Source organism: Gymnodraco acuticeps, unplaced genomic scaffold, assembly GCF_902827175.1.
Source record: "Gymnodraco acuticeps unplaced genomic scaffold, fGymAcu1.1, whole genome shotgun sequence".
Taxonomy (NCBI): Eukaryota; Metazoa; Chordata; class Actinopteri; order Perciformes; family Bathydraconidae; genus Gymnodraco; species Gymnodraco acuticeps.
This window is the reverse complement of record NW_022990526.1, coordinates 1,129,817-1,153,204: the sequence shown is the minus strand read 5'-3', so window position 1 is coordinate 1,153,204 and position 23,388 is coordinate 1,129,817. Positions and strand designations below refer to the sequence as shown.

The 23,388-nt window shown below is 39.6% G+C and overlaps 1 protein-coding gene across 1 annotated transcript in view; it reads right to left on the bottom strand.

Moving 5' to 3' along the window:
* LOC117553355 (partitioning defective 3 homolog B-like) overlaps nucleotides 1-23,388 on the bottom strand; it is a 268,259-nt gene that overhangs the window by 104,062 nt on the left and 140,809 nt on the right. Inside the window, 2 exon segments of the mRNA XM_034227236.1 lie at nucleotides 11,343-11,571; nucleotides 15,123-15,341. Coding sequence (XP_034083127.1) covers nucleotides 11,343-11,571; nucleotides 15,123-15,341 — 448 coding nt within the window.

Sequence of the window (23,388 nt, the reverse complement as noted above, 5' to 3'; positions counted from 1 at the left end):
ACAAGTACATTTCTTAGGCCCATCATATACACATGCTGGCGAACGTAGCCTAGGCGTCCTGAAGACGTTTAACATTTTACACGTTACGACATTGTCGCCTGGGAAGAATTTCATGAGAGATATGAGAGTAAAAACAGCTGATTAACAGCCAGTTAGAATGAATAAATCACCTCTTGTTCTGCCATTACTGGGAACAGAATGATGTCTCATGAATATTCATGACGTAACACCACAATCTGTATGGAAGGTGTACGGCTACTCATTAGCATGCGAGAAAGATTTAATTAGACGTATACACAGGTTCTTTAAAGCCTCCATCTGTGTAGGAAAAGGTAGGAGGAAAAAATATGTCAACCATTGAATCTAATGTCTGACAAAGGACACATATATCTTAAACAATTATTGTTTCTTTTCATGTGGATTTTGTTGGGCTATCAAACAGTTCCACGTAAACAATATGTGTCTACCACAAAACCTGTGATACAAAACACCTCAATTATTTCCTGATGAAAAAAAAGAAATGATGCACCAAGAAGATTTTTAAACTAAACTCACTTTGTTCCTTGCCAGTCTACTTGAATATATGTCTAAATATCAGCTTTATCTAACAGAGCAACCGGCAACAGGTACAGTTTAAAGACTCTGACAGATCGAACCAATATAACATTTTGACAGAATCAACTGTTGCCTCTTGGCTTTTGCATCTTGGCCAAAGAGTCATATCTGAAAACCCAGCAAACAGTCAATAAACAATCTCATATGTTTTGCCTGTGTGAGAAGTAATACTGTAACCAATAGCAATATTAATCCTCATTCAAAAAGGCAATTCAGAAAAACTAGGACAGAAGATAACCATCCAATGTGATGATTCCAACATTAAAACAAAGCAGCTTTTGCAGACCATGTATACACCACTCTCCCTCACCACTAAGCTTTGTTCACAATCGCCATGTTGGAATGATCAGATGAGATGAAGACAAAAAATGTAAAAATACTCCGTGTGTGCCCTCTTGACTTAAAGTGGACCTATTATGCTATATTGGAAAAATATATTGTAGGGCTATACCTATACAAAACATGTCTGTGAAGTGTTTTTCTTAAAATACCAAACAGTTCACCCATTGTAGCCATGCCTCATACTGCTCATACCCCTATTTTGCAGCCCTGTTAGAGAAATGCGGATTTTGGGTCCTTAGCTTGAAAAAAAAAATGTCTGTTCAGAATTCTACCGGAGATAAAGTTAAATTCTGCTGTGATAAAACACCATCCTGTTCTAAACCACATCAATGATTATTTCTGAAACAGTATGGAGCTCAAATGCTTTTTCCCTTGCAGGTTTATCACAAGGTGAGTTCCTTTTTTATTTCCTGCTGTTCAGTACAGGTTAGCTCTGAGTGTTAGCGAGGCTTGCTAATGTAAACAAAGACGAGATTACGTCCAAAACACGTCAGGCATTGTTTCTGATAGCAACTCTCTGTGGGTCCGCCGCCAATTTGACGTCATATCGGCAGCAAATCTGTATCCGCTCGTTGTACCCCTGTTTTTAAAAGATTTGGGTACGGAGGAAAAGAGAGGGTTTTATTTTCTGACCCTGCGTGAGTTCCCCGACGCACCGGGGACACATATGTATGTAGAAAAGACATCACAAAGTGCATTTTGCATGATGGGTCCCCTTTAAGTAATTTGTTGGTTGATCGGCTGGGTGTGTCAGGGCCTAAAACAGTCTATCATTGTAAGAAACGCTATAGTCACTCCAAATATTTCAAAATGTCTTCTGGGTACACCAACATTGCAGATAATGAGATAGAGTAAGACTGTACGAACCTGACTGCTGTGTCATTCTGGGCCTTAACCCTAGGCTTAATTTGTCAAAGACAGGTGCTGGTTGTCAAGATTAACATGCTTGTTTGTTCTTTACTCTTTCAAAAATGTGTTGCCTGATTTATGCTTAAAGGTTTTTTTGATTTTTAACCAAAATGCACACAAAATAACTACCTTTTCTAAGGGAATCATTGACTGATCAAAGCAGAACAATGATGGGTTGGAAGGTAAAAAGGGGACTGATACCTCGTTATATTTTCTCATCACACTTAATTCTTAAACGAGGAGCTGACATCCTCGTGGATTCATCTTCTTATTACAGACACATGCATTTCCTAACATTCGGTCTATATGCTGTAAAATGTATTATCTCTTCGATTTACACACGGCATCTATTGCACGTCTGTCCGTCCTGGGAGAGAGATCCCTCCTCTGTTGCTCTCCCTGAGGTTTCTCCCATGTTCCCTTTAAACTGTGGGTTTTCTCTGGAAGTTTTTCTTTGTACGATGTGAGGGTCTAAGGACAGAGGGTCTAAGGACAGAGGGTCTAAGGACAGAGGGTGTCGTATTCTCATACTGATATTCTGAACAATATGTGCTGTTGTATTTGCTGTAAAGTGTCTCTACTGTAGGCTATTTTTATTATATGTACAGCACTTTGGCTCGACCAAAAATTGCTTATAAATGTGCTATATAAATAAAACTTGATTTGATTTAAACAACACACATGCCACATGTAATAGTGAACAGTGAGCGAACCTAGCTGAGGGGCTGTTCCACACTTATGCTTCTGAATAGTACACAAGAAAAAGCCACCGACAAACGAGCAGAAAATGAGTGCAAACATCTGTGACTCTCACTTCACCTATTCATTCTATTCTTCTGATTCCTCTCACTCCCTCCCTCCGCCACTCTGTAGACACGCCCCCCTTTGATATCATTGATACATGGATCCCTGGGGAAATGGGTGATTGACAAGTCTGCTGCGATAACAAGCACATGCATGCAGACTCTGTCAGGATGCGCACATTCAAATGCAAGCAAACACACAGACACACTCGCTAACACTTGGGAGATGATTGACAGGCATGACATCAGTGCGTGACACTTCAATGACTTTCTGTCATGATGTTTGATTGGCAGCTGCTGGGTACTCGCCCCTCCTTTCAACCATTTGCTCTCTAATTATGAAACAATGACAGTAAATGTCTGGTCAAAAGACGGGGTTTTACCTACTTAAAGAGCTCCAAACAGCTTCCTTTCACCACATTTCCCAAACCTGACCATATTGTTCGGCTGCCACCAAGTGGAAATGATTGCTAATCAAAAGTCCTCAAAACACTTAAATATCTGTATTCCTTTAATGTCAGTAAACTGTATCTTTCTTATTTATTTCTCTTTATTTATTTCACGTTTCCTTTGACTGAAAAATTGGTGCCCGAGCAGATTTCAATGTCCTGGACAAATGTGAAAATCCGATCAAATATGTTGTTTATCATTGAGCTTTGAAACCAAATGATCAGAAGGCTATTTAAAGGATGACATCATCAAGGTATGAAGATGCTATTGAATAAAAACCTCCATCAATGCCTTACGCAAATGCACTTCAGATCGTTCATAGGGGAATCATTTTCACCAAACGTTATGACTGGAGAGATTTCAATTACAATACATTTTGAACAGAAACACTTTTTTTCCCTTTTTTGTTTCATTTTTAGTGCGCTGTATTTTCTATGTATCCTCTTTTTACCTGCGTTCAAGGTTCTAGGCTTTTATTAGTCATATGTACATACAGTACAGTAGCTACAATGTAGTTATGACGATGAAAATCTTAGGTCACAGGCTCCTCCAACAGTGCAACACAATACAATGTGTTCACATTGTTGAACTTCTAATAGGGATAACACCGTTTCTACAATGCCTTGCTGTAATGATTATCTTGGTTTTGGAATAATGAGAAGGGGAAAAATAGATATGGCTAGGTAAAGCCCCCTCATCGCTGAGAAAACGGATAATGATCCTAAGGATGGAGCACTAATGGTGTAACAGAGGTAATGCATTATGACCAGCCGGAGAGGGGGAGAGGAGAAAGACAGGGGGAAAACAAGAGGCAAATAATGTGGCACAGAGTGTAATTATTTGCCTCAATGAGAGGTAAAAAAAAAGCAGACTCAATGCTTTCAAAGAAAATGATGGGGCTCTATTTATAATCTGAAGTTATTTGTACTTTTTTTGTTAAAAAACATCAAACAGTCGACATATACTGTATGTCCATGGACACAAAAAACACAGACAATTATATGATGTAGATCAGTACAGCATCACAATTACAACCAAGCAGACAACGGTGCATTTATTACCAAAGATTCTAAGAGATTCACACAATTTAAAAACTGAAAATGAACAGCATGCACACATCATTTACGAAGGCCATCAACACTTGCATAAACATGACGCACTGGCATAACAGCAGCGCCTGTCCCCTTCATGTTTCTGGTAGACCTTGTACATTTCCAGCCTCACCTCATAGATTTCCATATTTTCACGATCAACCACACACACACACACACACACACACACACACACACACACACACCACACACACACACACACACACACACACACACACACACACACACACACACACACAACACACACACACACACCACACACACACACACACACACACACACACACACACACACACACACACACACACACACACACACACACACACACACACACGACAGAACAGTTACAGTTACGGTATGGTTGTATGTGCAATATATGAATATTGCAAGAATTGCCAGATTTAGTTTGAATATCAACCTTAAATGTCTGAAGAAAAAAAAAGATCATAGATGAACAAAGAGCCACATAACTGCAGATCATTTAGACACACACATAGTCTGTCTGAGGAAGATTCATAGCTGCCACGTGCCAACTATATGACAACCATCTGACTGTGTGACCAATCATGTTTTATCACCACATGATTATTCATGAAGGTTGGATACACACACACACACACACACACACACACACACACACACACACACCACACACACACACACACACACACACACACACACACACACACACACACACACACACACACACACACACACACACACACACACACACACACACACACACACACACACCACACACACACACACACACACACACACACACACACACACACACACACACACACACACACACAACACACACACACACACACACACACACACACACACACACACACACACACACACCACACACACACACACACACCACAGTTCACAGTAACGGAGCCAGCTGTCCACTTTAAAGGGCATTTTCAACAAACATTCACAGTCTGTTTTTAATGTCTGGGTTAAAAATGTGAAATTACAGTCATTCGATTCAACTTTGTCACTCTCTACACCAGGGGTCTCCAACCTTTCTTCATCTGAGAGCTACTTTGAAAAAATGAAAGTGGCCAAGAGCTACTTGCATCACATCACTTACATTTATTCACATAGCCCTCATCAGTTGAATTAAGCTATACTTTTGTACACGTACGAAATTGCAATACCTAAAGCTTATCACAAATCTTAACTTCACATCAAGGTCCAAGAAAACGAAAATGTCTCACATATTATTATGGCCCACATTATAAGTAAGTCACTGAACATTCACATAAATGTCCTTAATCACCACCTGACAAGCATCTTATGCACTTATGGTCAAATAAGTGCATTCACTCTTTTTTACAGTTAGAGAGTTGAATGGCGCTGCATGGAGTCCGCCATAGAGGTGTATGCTGGAGTGTACCCACTTAGGTTCACTCTAATAGAGTCATTTAAATGTTCATCAGTCAGCCTTGTTCTGTATTTAGATTTCATGACATTCATGCCAGAAAAAGCTGCTTCACAAAGGTCTGTAGAGCCAAATAAAGCAGTATGTTCAGTGCTGCTTGGTGAATGTTCTTATAGTTTTCTGGGTCTACAAGGCTCCAGAAATGTTGTGAGTTTTGCTGAGACTTAAGCTGAACATGATTTTGGAGATTTATAACCTCCATCTCCATCTCCACAGGATTGACACTTAACAGTTCAGCCATCTTTTTCTTCTTCTTCGTCTTGACATGAAATGATAAACCTTAATAAATCAACTGTATAAGTCTAGCCTCCCTATATCTGTGTGTGAAATTGTTCCATCCTCAAAAACTAAAAACTAATACTTCTGCAGTCTAGCTGCAGCTTCTAGCAACGGTCTTCTGTTAAAAAAGGACACTGAAGGTCCTGAATGTGGCATCACACACATGACTTGAGTCTGACTCTGAACACAGCAGACAACAGCATTATAAAAACAAAAATAGTGCATGTGGGTGCACACTCACATTTTCTGTCTTACTGTTACATTAATCTCATGAATGCATGAGACTAAGTTAGCTTCATCATCTCAATCAGTGATTAAGTGAATAATAAAGTTTCTATCGGGTCACTATCAGCCTGTCACTCATTATTTTCAGGAGGGGGCGGGGCTTGGAGGAACGGAGGAGACGGTGATCGCGGAAGCTTTCTTCCTGCCTTCACAAACTTTACACACGTATTTATCAACTGAAAATAGCAAGAGGACATTCATACTCTGCAATCCAAGACTTGATTAAATCCACCAAAAACCTGACATGACGATAACGAGTGTTTTTCAAAAAACAAAAATCCCTCCCTGTGTGTCTGAGCCGCAGCGACACGGGCCTGATTCAGAGCGGGTCATTCTGCTGTTGGTTCTGGACTGGTCCGTGTGTGGTGTCGCTGTGCCGCTGTCACGTCTGTTCCTTGATCACTGCGTCACGGACCAATTTGATATTCGTGTGACAGAAAAAAATTCTAAAATAAAAAAACGTTATTGTCCAAATCAAGAAGCAACCTTACTACGCTATAATCGATAATCGAGCGGCGAGCTACTGAAAAGCTGCCCGCGAGCTACCGGTAGCTCGACGTGTTGGAGAGCCCTGCTCTACACTCTTTATAAATGGAAACACCTTAATGTAATTTGGCCTTTCGGACTATAACGGTTTCATAAGTAAAAACCAATAAATGGAGTTCTGCAGTACATTTCAATAGACATCTGGTAATGGAAAGTGACAGTAATAGAGACTTAAGTGATGACATAGTGCTGAAGGCCGACCCAGAAGTTATCATCATAAGGGCTGCCTCGCCAAAAACCAATGGGATGTTCCATTGGAAAATCTGATCTTCGACAAACACACGTTTATGATACATAGATGCGCATCACCACCAGTAAGCTAAGGCCACTAATGTTCGATATGATGCCGTGTTGTAGTCTCATTTAGCCACATATTAGCTATCACATTTTCTTTGACATACAAGCTTTGGACTAGTGAGGTATTTACTGACGTTTGTTAGGTCGTAGAACCAACAAATAATGGAACACACTAACAACATTACTTTCAGATAAAAGAAGCTGAAGTGGAAATGCCAACTAATTTGCAGGTGTTTGGAGTCCTTCCTGCAACGCTCTATTATACCAATATGTGGCCTTGTAGCTCATGCATAGACATAGAAAGAAAACATATAGCGTGTCAAATGTGTGAACTAACCAATGATACACATTAACATGTATTACTGTAGAACCAGATAACTTGGAGTAAGGTTGAGTATCCCATACCACCTCTCCTCTGGACCATTATGCCAATCAAATCTGGCCTTGGATGAATATGACAAATCAGCAGCGCGGCCCAGATCGAACTGTACTGAATAGCAGCAATTTTCATTCTCAGTCTACCTTCATTACATGCAATCAAATGCAGATGGGGAGCTGGAGGGAGAGGAACAAATTGGAATGATGCAAAGATTACGGGGGTTGGGGGTGTGAAGAGAGAGGTTATAGAAATATGTCTGGAAAGAGGGGGAGGAGAGGATTATTACTGGGCTCCAATCAGGGCCCTCTTATGGTGATGAGAGTTGGGTGTAGAGGAAAGGTCTAAAATATCCTTTGGTCTATGATATGGTTTCTTTAGGCACTTAAGGCAAGATGTGATGGGGGAATTAGTGGTTAGATGAAAGGGTGGATGGAAGGATAGCTGCATCGATCTTTAGATTCAACTGGAGATATTCTGGGTGTGGATGCGTAGGTTGTCCAGACCATAATAACATGTGGCGGATAGGCGGAGGAGGGATGGAGGAAAATGGAAAGAAGGGATTGGGCATAACCTTTACTAAAGCACTTAAAACATTGCTACAATGGTAAGACTGACAGATCATAGAGTGAATGAGGACAGGAGAACATTTAGATGTGTCATGTGTTGCCTTGGAGATGTAGAGGAAAATGCAATAGAAGAAAAATGTAAGCGGAGAGGAAATGATGGAGAAGCTGAGGTGTGTAATCGGTGCATTTATAGGAATTCATCACATTGTGCAACCAATTATCCATTTGCTCCACAATGTAGCTTGAATATTTGTCAATAGCACCACAGTGTGTAAAAGTCCAAATTCAAAGCAGAGCAGCATACATATGTAATTGTGTTTGACTGCCATGAGCACATTTCTCAATTTAAAAAAACAAGATGGCTTTAGTTTCTGCACAAGACGTTAGAAAGCAATTATTAAGGTTATAGGAGATAACAACTATATCCAGGTAAATTAAGTATAACAAGTGGTGACATAACATATTATACTGGACATTCAGCATTTATCATTTATTTTCAACTTTAAGGGTTTTGTCTAAAAATACCAAAATGCAGATTTCCTCCATAACATTTTAAAGTTATGCCTGAAAACAATATTTCTGTTTGTCAAAAAAATTACAATTACTCGAAAATCGTGTCAAATAGAACGTCAGACGGCATTGACAGCTTAGTTTTTACGGAGCTCCGAATAAATGGGGGATTGATGTCCGACTTACCTTTAAACTGTGATTTCTGAATTAGATTGATTCTTTTACCGTCCTTTTTTCTGTAGAGGAAGTAAGGAAACCGTAACTCTGGATGTATGTGTTGTTTGATGTGCAACACTGTTTATGACTCGGCAGTAAGACATGAAGAAACTTAAGTTCCGCTTTGTTCCAATGCATTATTTTCGCAAGAAAGTGGGCAGGGCCATCATTTTGTCCGGAAGTGACGTACAGTAACCCTGTATTTTAACAATTGTCAATTTATTGTAAATCATTAGGAATGTTGAACCTATAATACATAATTCCAAATGTTAAAGTACTTGTTGTGAATAGCAGTGTGTGATTATAAATATGTAAGAGCTATATAAAGCCTTATAAATGCATTAAGATTTCCTATTAATGTGTTTCTGACACATTACAGATGAGGCCTTCATTTTGTAAGTCTTACAGAATATAATGTTGTGTTTGCGTTCTTATAGATTTCCATTTCTTATTCATTTGCTTTCCAAAAACTCTAATACATATTTTTTATGAACAAAAACAACTGGTTTGAAATTGTATTGAATTCATTCAAAAGGGACAGTTTATCTAAATTATAAAAAATATATATTTATATTTTCACACTTGCTCTCTCTTTTGTTTATGGGTAAAAATGCCGAGGGAACAGGATAACATTTGGGATTATCGAAACATGGGAAGATACAAAGTATACATTTAAATAGAAGAATACTTTAAAGAAAATAACAACAGAACTTAGTATGGATGCTTTCACAACTTTAAATGCTATACTACATTTTAAAAATCACTGGTGGAAATCAGTTCTTAATTAAATATATTGTTAGAGAATTATTAAGATTTGGGTGAACTGACCCTTTATCAAAGTCAGATTACCAGGGGCTTTCTTCCATGTTGCAAGGTCTTGAAGAATTGCATCTTCAAGAATAAATATATGATATTTATAATCTTAAAATATCCTAATGGCAATGTCATGTTTTTTTTTCTTTCATACAGAGCTGCATATTGTGTAACGACAGATTGACGTAGCTTTCACCTTGGGAATGGAGGGAGGAAGAAAAGCAGGTACTGCGCCGTATGGCTTTAAAGTAAAAACTACTAATAAAATATGTGGGTAAAGAAGGGAAGAACATAATGTACAGTTTACACCACAAACCTCTTTTAAACTAGCCTACACTGAAATGTTCTCTTTATATATAGATCTGAATTGACGTGATTATTGAACATGTTTAGGTATGAAGGGTCATTTATGACCTCATGTGCTTTTAACACCATAAAAGGAATATTTCTGCTTCCCAGAAGTTCTTTATGACTGAATCCTATGGGTATGAGAGAGAGCACGCTGAAGTGAGAATTAGCAAAACAACGTGAAAAGGTTAACAAAAAGGTGGAGACCTCAAAGAAAATAGCACTGAGCTTAATAAATCAAGTGAACTATGTGCAAATTGGTCTAAATCTGCTAAAAATGTTGCTTTAAGTAACGTGCAATTTTGAGATATAATTACTGTGATAGTCGGACTTTGAATCTGGAAGTGTTTTTCTGTAATGTGGTTCACACAGAATGCTTTTGTACAGTAAGTGTATTTGGAAAAGTGAGGCTCCAATTTTTAGATAAAATTGCGTGTTATTCCTAAAATGTTTATCTATGTAATGGTCATGTGAAATCCCATTTCAGAAACAGCCACGGTGAAACCCCCACCCCAGATCTTAGCTAGCAATTAAGGTAGAAAGTACAAAGTGTTCGTTGAACACTCATTCAGGCTGTGTCCACGTTAATGTCCCATTCACGCTGGAAGATATGGTGTTAAAGTTAATCACATGAAATAGTTCTGAAGGATTACTTCCAGCGCCTCTGAAGGAAATTGGGGCACTGCTCTTATGAGGGGTCTTTGTGTGCATGTTAGAGAGGGAAAAAGACCCCAGTGTTCATGTTTAAAGGGTGACTTTTGTCTGATATAGTGTGAATGCATTACTGTGCACAGATTGTGCTAAGGCAGCTGCTCCTATTGACACAATTACGTTTTTGGGATGACGGATCATGTGATTTGTTGATATGAAATAAAAGGTTTTTGTTGTAATTACAGTGTGACAGTGCACACTGTGGCCTCATGTTAAGAGGACATTGAGTTGTGCGTTACTGTAGACATCATTTCATTGTTTTTATTTATCAGGGGGACATTAGGTTGTGTGGCAGTTGCTCCATTGAAGAATTAAATAAATAAAAGATTTAAATAATGTAACAAATTGAATCAAAACATGTATACAAACCTAGGAAGTTAAAGTAAGAATGTGCAATACAAAATAAACATAACATTTAAAAGAACACAACATATTTAGTTTTATGACCCAAACAATGGTCGTTTATCAACACAAATGTTCATGTTGAGCTTACAAAACGACCCTCAAACACACACTACCAGTAGAAAACATGATTCCTGTATCGGCCATTCTACACATGGCACAGGTAGAAACACACAAATATACATGTGACCACAAACACATGATTTAAGCCAAGAGATTGAGTAAGTATCATCTCAGGTCCTGCTTTCTCCCTCGCACACATGCACACACTCACGAAGGCACACACACACACACAGAGTGTCTTACCTCAGAAGGCCAAAGCCTATTTTCTTGCTCTTCTTCTCCGTCTCCTCGGGCTCCTCTGCTTTCTTCTTCTCTTTCTCCTTTCCCTTCCCTTTGTTCTTGTCTTTCTTCTTTGTTTTGGGTTTCTTTTTCTTGTCTTTCTTGCCTTTCTCCTCTGTCCCCTCCCCCGTCCCCTGGCGGGATGAACTACTTGCAGGAGTGTCCCGGCCTGAACTGGGCTCAGAACCATCATCTGGAGGGAAGAGGAGAAGAAGAAGAGACATGTCAGGTTTAGAAGGAGTGGAGGGGAGAAAAGAGTGTTTTAAGAAGTAGTTATAGTAGTTTACAAATAAATAATAATTGCATTGGGCTGTTTCATTGGATTTAGATCAGTTAGTTAATGCTTTCAAAAGAGTCTGAAATGGTCAATACAAACATCTGTGTATTTGGGGCTTGAGATTAAGCTAAAGTAATAAAGTGTGTGTGAAATGGGATTATCAATGGGATGTTTTATAAAAGTGCTTAACCTAGTGAAAGATTCTTCATTGAAATCCCCATTACAACTCATGTAAGCAGACCAAATCAACCTTTATTTATTTGTCCAAAGTGAAATCCTTTTTGCCAGTTTAAAGGGGCCCTATTATGCTGTTTGGGGGTTTCCCTTTCCTGTAGTGTGTTGTATTGGTTTGTGTGCATGTTAATGGTCTGCAAAGGCTAAAATCCCAGAGCTCCATCAAGAGGGAGCTTCTCTGCCTACAAACAAAAACAAACAGCAACATAAATGAACAGCCGTAATACAAAGAGCTGTAAACGTTCTCCACTCAGCATCTCCGTGGCAGCTTTATTAACCCGACAGTGAATTAATATAATTAACTCTTAGAAAGAAGACAAGCTAAATGTTCAAAGCATTAGCTGTGACGCCTCATTACGTCTTTGACTAACTAACGGCCTGGCCTTGAATTACAATCATCACACACGCGCACACACACAAACGTCCAATTGTATAATATAACCAAAACAAATTAGTTACTTCATTTGAGATTTTACTTTGTGTGGATGTTCACTTCAAACTTCATTACAAAGGCTGTCTAGCAACCGGATGTAATTAAGTGTGTGTGTGTGTGTGTGTGTGTGTGTGTGTGTGTGTGTGTGTGTGTGTGTGTGTGTGTGTGTGTGTGTGTGTGTGTGTGTGTGTGTGTGTGTATATGTGCCTATAAAAAACGTGTTTATGTGTACAATAGTGAACTGTTTACATATTTACCACACATTACAGAATGAGAACACTCTTCAATAACAAACAAACATGAAAATATACATCTGTTTTACAAATTGAGTGCTGACCACAGGTTTCTGTATATCAGATATCAAACGTGGCTCAGTTAGGGTAACATTGGACATAGTAATTGCACTTCCGAAGTCGAGCAAGACTATTTAACATTAACTTTCAAGTTAGTCACCATGGCAAACCGGCATCAGCTGGTTGCTGAAACCGAAAGTATCTATGGTCACCTTATATTTAATTAAGATACAATGCAGTCAGTAGTCCGGCTTCATTAGGCTTATTTAACATAAAAGACAGTAAAGTCAGTCACCAAACAAAATGATTTGTATGTTGTGTTTTAATACTTGATACAAAATAAATGAATATTCGGTATCAGTTAACGTGTCCACCCCTTAAGTTCTGCTACACAACATGAAAGGGGTGCAGACGTTATCCTTTTCTCCGCAGATTACATATCCCATGTTAAACAGCAATATTTAAATATCACTAATTCAACACATATTAGAATATGCATTTTGGAGTGCATATTTTACCGTCTCTAAACATGGGTTGCTTTCAAGATTGTTGCAATATCTCAAAATCATTGCCAGTGGCAGTCTGGAGGGACGTGGACAGGGGTGCACGCGGGGGGAGGGATTAACGATGGGAACAAGTACACACACACACACACACACACACACACACACACACACACACACACACACACACACACACACACACACACACACACACACACACACACACACACACACACACACACACACACACACACACACACACACACACACACACACACACACACACAACACACACACACACACACACACACACACACACACACCACACACACACACACACACACACACACACACACACACATGTACACACACACACACACACACACACACACACCACACCACACACACACACACACACACACACACACACACACACACACACACACACACACACACACACACACACACCACACACAGTGGACTTAAAGACGTGCACTAATGAAGAGGTGACATTGTGGCACCTCAGGTGTTGAAGACAGCTCTGATCGGGACTAGACCCAGCAACCCTTCAGTCCCCAAGTCAGACTGAGCTGCTGCCGCCCTATTTCTATTTCATGGCACAATCATGTAACACGTGTGAAGGTAGCGTAGACAGAGGAGAATGACAGAAACAACGATTTGGCGCTATAATCCTACTCCAGCTGACATGAGACATCAAGACCAATGACTCAAAGCCTCTGCTCAATACTCCTCCTCACAACGACATTCACAGGAAACTGTGAAACACGTTGGCATTAGCCCACATAATACTGCAGCTCTCCATGAAACCTGACTAATTATTCACTTACAACAATGTTAGCAACGTTTTCCTCTGGATCAGATCGGTAAAACTGATGCTGAAGAGCATTTGGCATTGAAGCAAAGACACGATTAAAGCATGTCTTAAAGTAAGAGTGCACAAATGTAAAGACAACCAAGAGCCATATGTTCAGACTCACGGTTCTCTGTCAATTAACTACAGCTCTCAAAGTGTTGCACATTGAGAAGGACGGTGACAGATGCGCGCTGCGTGTGCGTGCTGTTGACATGCCCTATTAGTCCCATCCTGTGTGAGCGTGGTGATCTGAAACAGCCCGACTCATTACTCTAGTGGTGACTGATAAGAGCTCGCTGCTAATAACACAGCTGGGAATTGAACTGCATCAAAAAAGAGAGAAAGTAGACACCATTTGGCTACCGGATACTATTTAAAGCTACTATCTCGGGTCTGAATTGAATCATATATTGTAAGGCAATGCTGATGCTTGGCTTCACACATGTTGACACTTTGAAGTATATTCTTCTGGTAATGGCCCAGTCTGACTCAAGTTCTGGGTTTTGGGTTTTTTGTCAACTATTTAGAATTGATGTAGAAGAAGCTCCAATTTTGATTTGATTATAAGATGTTCAGTTTAACTATGAAATAATCATCCATTGTAAGTATTATTGTTGATTTAATAGTTTGTTCATATATGTTTTCTGCTGAAACCTGCACAAGGATGACATGTAGCCAATGATAGTCCACGTGTCCCACGCCACATTTATTATATGAATGTTGACTTGAAAAAGAGTATTACAGACGTAAGATTCTCTAAGTCTTCAGACACATACTCTTGGCTGAGTTTTCATGATGTCTCTTATAGTGTTGATCAACAATACAATCTTTAACTTCAGTGTGTCTGTGTTCCTATTGTGTTATATGCTAATGTCCTGAGTGTCCAGATAAACGGTTCCACATCCTTGAGAAAAGCAAACCTAATGTTAAACAATTGGATGAACATGTGTTAATTATAAAGTATACGTGTGGTCCACAGTTGAGTATTCTTTGTGTCTAACTTAAAAAAGCCATCCCTTAGCATAAAAAACAAATGTTTCCTTCACCTTCTCCGTGTTTTTGTATGTTGATAGAATGTTCAGCTTAACTTTACCCCAACTTAATGCCCGGACACTATCTTCATCCCTTACCATCATCATCATCCTCCGCTGGCCCATCGTAGGATTTATCGATAGCTGCTCGGAAGCTCTCGTTGCAGCCTCGTCCTCTGACCATATTTGGGCGAGGCCGGTGGAAGGGGAGGAGCTCGTTTTTCCTGTTAACCTCGGACATGGCGGTCTGGAGACTCTCCAAGGAGCTGGACTTCTTTAAGCCTAGGGTGGGGCCGAGTTCCACAGGAGATGATAGAGCTGGGGGGATACAGAGAGGGAAAATAAGATTAGAAAAAGTTCTCAACAGGATATAAGATACGTTACTGCCAGCTTAATTTGATTATTTTGGAGTATAGGTATGGTTTTGACAACTCAGTTGAGAACTAGCATGTCCAAAAATATATATATATTGCCAGAGCTGAAATGTATTATCAATAGTTTATGGAAACAAGATGGCCAACGGTTTCAATATAATTATATTAAAATGTCTACAACTATGTCACATGGTACCTTAAGCTTAAGGCAAGTAAGATTTAAGACTTTAACACTTGGAATGCCACTCGGAATGTAATTCAAGAGTAGTTTTACACAAACCTTTTCCATCTTCTGTATCTGTAAGACAGTAATGAGGCAAGCCATTTGGTGAATTAATGCTATATACGTATTAGAGTTTACCAATTTATATATATATTTTTTTATAATACCAATTAAAGCCTTCATTTTTGATTCATGATTTCAATAAACTGTAAGACTTTTCAAGGATATATAGGAGTGTTGTCTTTCTGCTTTAAAAAACACAGCCACAATCAAAAAACAAACAGCATAATAAGCATGTACACGGTAAAAAGTGTCCAATGTTGACCAGTTCTGATGAAACAGGTTTACCTAGCTGTGCCCTGCTCTGATTGGTTTAAAAAAGGCTGTGGAGACGCTGGCTCGGAGCCAGAATGACCATAACACTGGAGCACTCTGGAGAGCAGAGCCAGGAGAAAAAACAAACGGTGATGCAGTTAACTTTGCTGTTGTTGAGTTTGTGATGGATGTGAGGTCTGCTTCACTTTAACTGGTTCTCCATCCATCATCACAAGTATACCATGAGAGATATTACTGAGGGAGGGAGGGATCCAGCAGGAAGGATGATTAAGAGGAGAGCGATGGGCGAGAAGACAGAGAGGTGAATGAGGTGTCCAAGGGAGTCAGGAGAAGATTAGACATGTTGTGAAGCTTCAGAGTTTTAGCAATATACGAGGTCCACAAGTGTTGTACACAAACTGCTGAACGCTAACTGTAAGGACAAAAGGCTATATTTAAATTAATTATTTTGTATGTATTATTTTTTTTTGGATTCTTAGTTGCTTTTATAGCCAATAGTGTATTACAAATACACATTAAATTAACTGAATCTAAGTAGATATACATTTTCTAATGTTATGTAGACATTTTACTTGATTTCATTTATTTGCCTCCATTGTCGTAACTGCGGAAATTGGTTTTGTAGCCTTTGATATGTGATGCCGATGCAGCGCTACAATGTTCAAAACGGTTTTTTAATGCTTATATTTGGGCTATGAGAGTTATCAGTAGGAGTATTTTATTTTGTCTTTTGTGTTATTTTCAAAGGTTATACACCTAAACATTTTGAGAATGCAACCGTCTATTTTAAAGTGCAGAGCTGTTTTAAAGGAATGAAATAAAGACGAGGAAAGGAATTGAGTTGTGTGATGTGTCCTCTGTTTTCTTCTAGCTTTCTAAGTTCTGGTAGACATTGAGAAAGCGACAGGGAACTCAAAGAACTTGACACAAACGATCTAACAATTAATGCAATCATGCTGCAGAAATGCGGCCAAAGCTAATGACCCGCTGAGTGGTGAAGTCCAGCCTCAAGCCCACTGTGAGGACTGCAGGCTGTACAACACAAGAGTGGAAGGAGGTAATCCAATTGGGTTTGTCACTGTGTGCCACCTGAAACCGGAAAGACACTGATGGTGGGAAAGGTGTGGGGGGGGGGTGGAGAAGGGACTGGAAGGAGCAATGACAGGCAGAGAGCAAATGAAGTTTCCTCAGGGGAATACCGCGGAGGCAGAGAGGGAGACAGAGAAAAATGGGGAAGAAGGGAGGACAGCTGGGCTTGCTGCCAGCTCAAAATACTGATAATCCCTACACACTCTCTCTCTCTCACACACACCACACACACACACTTTGGATTCCTCGCTGGCCTTGGCTTGTCGATATGATGCCACTGTGATTCATGATAGCTAAACCTGCATCACTTTAGCTAATGATTCCCTATATACACACAACTCCTGTGAGTGTGTGAGTGTGTTTTTCTGAAAGCAGAGGATATGAGAGGGCTGTGACTTCCACATCTATTTAAACAACCATTAACCAAGCGCACACACACAAAGTAATAATGTGCAAAGAATGTATGCACATGCCTGCCATAAACTCATTATATTCAGAAGTAGTAAACATCACACAGGCGCAATGTGATTATTCTATATTGACCCAACCCATATGGTAAAGTAATGTACTCAAGAATATATTTGAGGTATTTGACCTTTATTTGAGTATTTCCATGTTAAACTACTCCTAGTCAACTGCATATCAGAAGGAAATATGTTTGTTTTACTTAATGTTTTCACCCTACTAATTGAGGATTCACAATAAAACATGTGTGTTACAAGTAGACAACATGATGCAGAACTATACTATCATACAGTCAACATGCCAATGTGTCCTTGGGCAAGACACTTCACCCTAATTTGCTCCTGTGGGTATTGTCCAAAGTTTTCAATGTATTTCATTTCATTTCAAACCTTTATTTAGACAGATAAATCCCATTGAGATCATTGATCTCTTTTTCAAGGGAGACCTGCTCAAGTAGTTCCACATGAAACATGAAAACATAAATAGAACAACAAAAGGACATCATACAGCATCATTTACATAATTATCCACATAAACAGGTACCAACAGCTTCCGATTGACTAGCATCCAACCGAGCTTTAAAAACATTTAGTGGCACCAGATTGTTCAGTTTCCATTAAATTTGCAGACTATTCCAAGACAGAGGAGCTGCGCATCTAAAAGCTGTCTTCCCTAAGACAGTCCTAGCAGTTGGCACATTTAATAAAACCACAGCATGCGATCTCAGGCAGTAGCCACTTACAATTTTCCGTGAGATCAGGGAGCAGATATAAGATGGAAGTTTCCCTAACATGGCTTTGTATAAAAATGTACCAGTGACTGAGCCTCCGTACAGTTAGTGAAAGCAAACCAGCCCTTGCATACAGGGTACAGTGATGGGTTAATGCTTTACAGTTTGTCACAAATCTCAGTGCACTGTGATACGCAGCATCTAACTTGACCAGGCAATTGGCAGGTGCATTCATATAGATCACCATAATCCAGCACAGGTAAAAAGGTCACAGTGACTAGCCTTTTCCTGGCCTCAAGCGAGAAACAGGACTTATTTCTGTAAAAGAAACCTAGCCTAACCCTCAGCTTTTTAAGCAGGTTATTTACATGAAGTTTAAAAGTGAGACAATCATCAAGCCAGATACTAAGGTATTTGTAACAGGTAACCACTTCAAGTTGTATTCCTTGCGTAGTTACAATATCTAAAACAGGCTCTGGTGTCTTTTTAGCTTTAGAAAAGAGCATTATCTTGGTTTTCTCAACATTTAAAAGAAGCTTTAGTTCAGAGAGCTGAGTCTGAATAATTTTAAAAACATCCTGTAATTTAACACCAGCCTCCTTAATGGAGGGACCTGCACAGTACATCACGGTATCATCCGCATAAAAATGTAAAGTAGCTTCATCCACATTTTCACCTAAACTGTTGATATATATGGAGAATAAAAGTGGACCTAAAACAGAACCTTGTGGTACACCATTAGCAATGTTTAACTACTCAGAAGACAGCCCATCAAAGTGAACACATTGGGACCTTTCAGAGAGGTAGTTCACAAACCAACCTACTGCATGGCTGGACATGCCTATACTGGCTAGCCTCTGCTTTAAAATGCGATGATCGACGGTGTCAAACGCTTTTGAAAGGTCAATAAATAGAGCTGCACAACTCTGCTTATTATCTAAAATACTCGTAATATAATTTACCACTTTCATTGTGGCAGTGATGGTGCTATGTTGCTTTCTGAAGCCTGACTGATGTTTAGACAGGATGTCATTTGTACATAAAAACACCTTTACCTGTTTACTCACTAGGCGTTCAAGAACCTTGGCCAGAACTGACAACTTAGAGATGGGTCTATAATTGTTTAATAAGGTGGCCTCCCCTCCTTTTAGCAAAGGCAGGACACATGCTGACTTCCACAATTTTGGAATTGTGTTAGTGCTGAGGGAGAGGTTAAAAAGAGTAGTAAGAGGTGGAGCAATACAATCTGCAGCTATCTTTAAAAAGAAAGGTTCTACGTTGTCCGGGCCAGCCGGTTTCTTAGGATCTAACTTGGTTAAAGCTTCACGAACAACATCAACAGTAAAAGGGGTAAAACTAAAAGGGTTTTCCAACACACGTTTTTCAGAGTCACATATTGTAGTGTTCACAGAAGCAGAGTTAGTAACAGAATCAAATAGAGAACCACAGGACACAAAATGCTCATTAAAGCAATTTAGCATAGTAGCCCTGTCCGATATAGTGCCAGATGCTGTGGTAATGCACGGAGGTAGCTCATTACGGATATCGCCGGTGGATAACGATTTAATGGCTTTCCAAAATGTTTCCAGGATTATTCAGATTATTTGTGGTTACTGAAAGATAGTACTTTGATTTAGCACTTTTGATTTGCGATGTGAAGCTGTTCCTTAGTTGCCTAAAATGCAGCCACTCTACCTCTGAGCCTGATTTCCTAGCCTTTGCCCAGGCCTTGTTTCTCTCATGAAGGAGACTAGACAGCTCAGCAGGAAACCAAGGATTGTCTCGTCCCTTTACTCTAAATGTACGCAGGGGTGCATGTCTATCAATGATCTCCATAAAACCAAGATAAAAATAAGACCATGCGGTTTCTACATCAGCACACAGATCGATTTTACCCCAATCAAAATCAAACAGATCATGCACAAAACCCTGCTCCACAAAATGTTTTTTGTCTCTCTTCTCTAATGATAATGTGAGGTTTAACCTTTTGGACCTTAGTGTCCCTAATTGTGGCTACAACACAGTGATCACTCAGATCATTTGCAAATACTCCCACAGATGAATATTTATGGAGAACATTAGTTAAAATTAGATCAATTAGGGAGGATTTATTAGGGGACTTAATGTTAGGGCGAGTAGGACTGTCAACAATCTGAGTAACATTTAAAGAGATACAAAGGTTTTTAAAATCCTCTGACACTGCAGTTAACCAGTCCCAGTTAAAATCTCCAAGTAGCACTATTTCCTTGTAGTCTAGTTGTGATAAACTATTTGCTAGTGAAGACAAGGAGTCTTTGACAGCTGAGGGGGGTCTGTAACAGCCCACCACCATGACCTGTTGACCCTTTGCCACTTCTATATTTATGGCTAAAAATTCAAATTGCTTACTGATCGATTTGGAAACTAATGTGGTTACACTGAACTTAACATAAATGGCAACGCCACCATCTTTATTAGGCCGGTCGGTACGATACACATTAAAACCATTTAAGGCAATGTCAGAGGCCAAAATAGATTTGTTTAGCCATGTTTCTGATAAAACAATGACGTCAGCGTCAGTTGAGCTCGCCCAGATACGGACAAAATCTAGTTTACCTAACAGACTGCGCACATTCAAGTGGATTAAACCCAACCCAGACCTAGCTTAAAATCAGCAGGAGTAGCGATATGACTACTACTACTGGGCGGACCAGGGTTAGGTTGTACATTTCCTGACAGTAATAACAACAAAAAAAACAGTTATTGTCTAAAATATGTAATATGTAAATCGCTATAAGCACTTGGAAAAGCACAACAATTAATACAATGGATTACTATTAATATTATTATTGTTAACATTAATCTACTCAGTACTGTTTGAAGACAGTATCTCAAAATGTGTTAAAGGGGCTCATTTTTAGGTTGATATTTGTATTTTGTTCCTCTACTGTGACATGTCTCCATGCTTTAATGTTCAAACAGGTCTTGATTTGTGTCATACTGCCTGTGCTGCAGCACCTCTTTTCAACATACTGGTTTTGAATGACAGTACAACATTGAAACAATAGTAAAACATGTCTTAACTTGTAGTTGCAAATCTAAAGTGAATGATGGAAACTTTCTGTATGCTTAACGATTTAGAAAGGAATTCACTTGTGTTTGAGAACACAACAACTTTCCTCCCACTGCATGTCAAAGGTTAAGGCTATTTCAAATCAAATGCCTTCTACTTGTTCTTCTGTATTGTAGTAAAGTCTCATGAGTTTTCAACTTTCAAAAGAGCATTTGAGATATTTTCTGATATCTATCAACATTTAAGAAGAGCAGGGATTCTTAAGTGTTTTATTTTATATCCAAGGGTATGAAAGGAAGCATCTGCTTGTGTTGTGTCTATTGATAAATGACTTCCAGATTCTAACACTCGCATGCACCTTTAGAAAACTATAGTAAAAACGTTATGAAATCCTTTGCCAGGGAGCACAGCAGGGTCTTTATCTCAATTCAAACATTATTTTGTAAGGATACATACCATTATGTCAAAAACAAACAGTCTATTCAAGAGGCTAAGAGTGGCGTGTATTCTTAAGAATAGATAATCCCCCGTTTGGAAACTCTGAGGACCGTGGATTAGGGCTGCCAGTAACATTTCAACCAAGGCCACCAAAAAACTCATTAATTGTCCAGGACATTTTTGATGTATTATTCTCTTTTATTCACACTCTAATGAGAAACGCTTGAAGCCAACATGTTTGCAGTTGCCAACAACATTCTCAAAACATAGGCGCCTTCAAAGTTAAACCAGGTTCTGACGATTTCACTTACAATGAATTCATAATCCCGCACGCTTAGGCTGAAAAGACGTGCCTCAATTTGTAGACATTAGCGTTCAGTCACGCATCTTTTTTCTGTAGATGTAATACATTCCATATGCGTGTGATGTTCCTCGTTTGAATTCAGTGTACGTAGGCAGGGTCAGAGTGGGTTTCCCACTGGGGATCTACAACGTTTGAGGGCAATTGCAGTCAGTTTTAGAAGTATAACACATAAGAGCATGTGGTATGTACACAGGACTGTGACCTCTGAGTCCAAACATGTGAGTTTGCAGAGAGCCGGGTAGTAGGGAAGAAATAAATAGTATTATAAATAGCTTAGTGGTGCTTGGGCTGGGTTATCAGGGGAGGGCAAGGCGCGCGCAACACCCAACACACACACAAACACACACACACACACACACACACACACACCACACACACACAACACACACACACACAACCACTACACACACACACACACACACACACACACACACACACACACACACACACACACACACACACACACACACCACACACACACACACACACACACACACACACACACACACACCACACACAACACACACACACACACACACACACACACACACACACACACACACACACACACACACACACACACACACACACACACACACACACACACACACACACACACACACACACACACACACACACACACACACACACACACACAGTATTTTGCTGTGAGTAGCAGGATTTGTGTCATAAATGTAATTACTGCTGTCCAACTGTAAGATGATAGAATTAAGCTGCTTTTAAAGAGATAGAGGGAGGGGGGTGACAAGAAAGACAAGAGTGGTTTGAGATGAGTGGGGGGGTTGCGAGAGAAAAATAAAAGTGATCGTGAGAGGATGCTATAAAACAGGGGTGGGGAACCTCGAGGTAATTTATAAACACACGCAAAAAAGAAAAAAATTAAAGAAATCTAGACCGCAAAATAATTAAACAACTGAGTGCCTGTTTTTCCTGGCCAAGGTCAGGGTCCTTGAACACAACACAAGCCTAACGTGTCATCACGTGGTATATGTCTCGTCTGACAGGGGTGCAGTTCTGACGGAGAGCACCAGAACGCAGCTCCGCTCCGGCACTTCCAAACATTGCAGTACCCATAAGGAGCCGTACACATGCTGCAGTTTTTGCGTGGCTGTGTTTTAGTTGAAAGCCCAGTGGCGATCTGTTCATCTGTCATACTGATCATACAGACAATAACTTTGTTGTTATTAGCATCTGGTTAGCTTGCTATGCTAACGAATATAAGAAGCTTTTTCTACAACCAGTGAGGTAAAGGCACATCTTTATATGATCATTA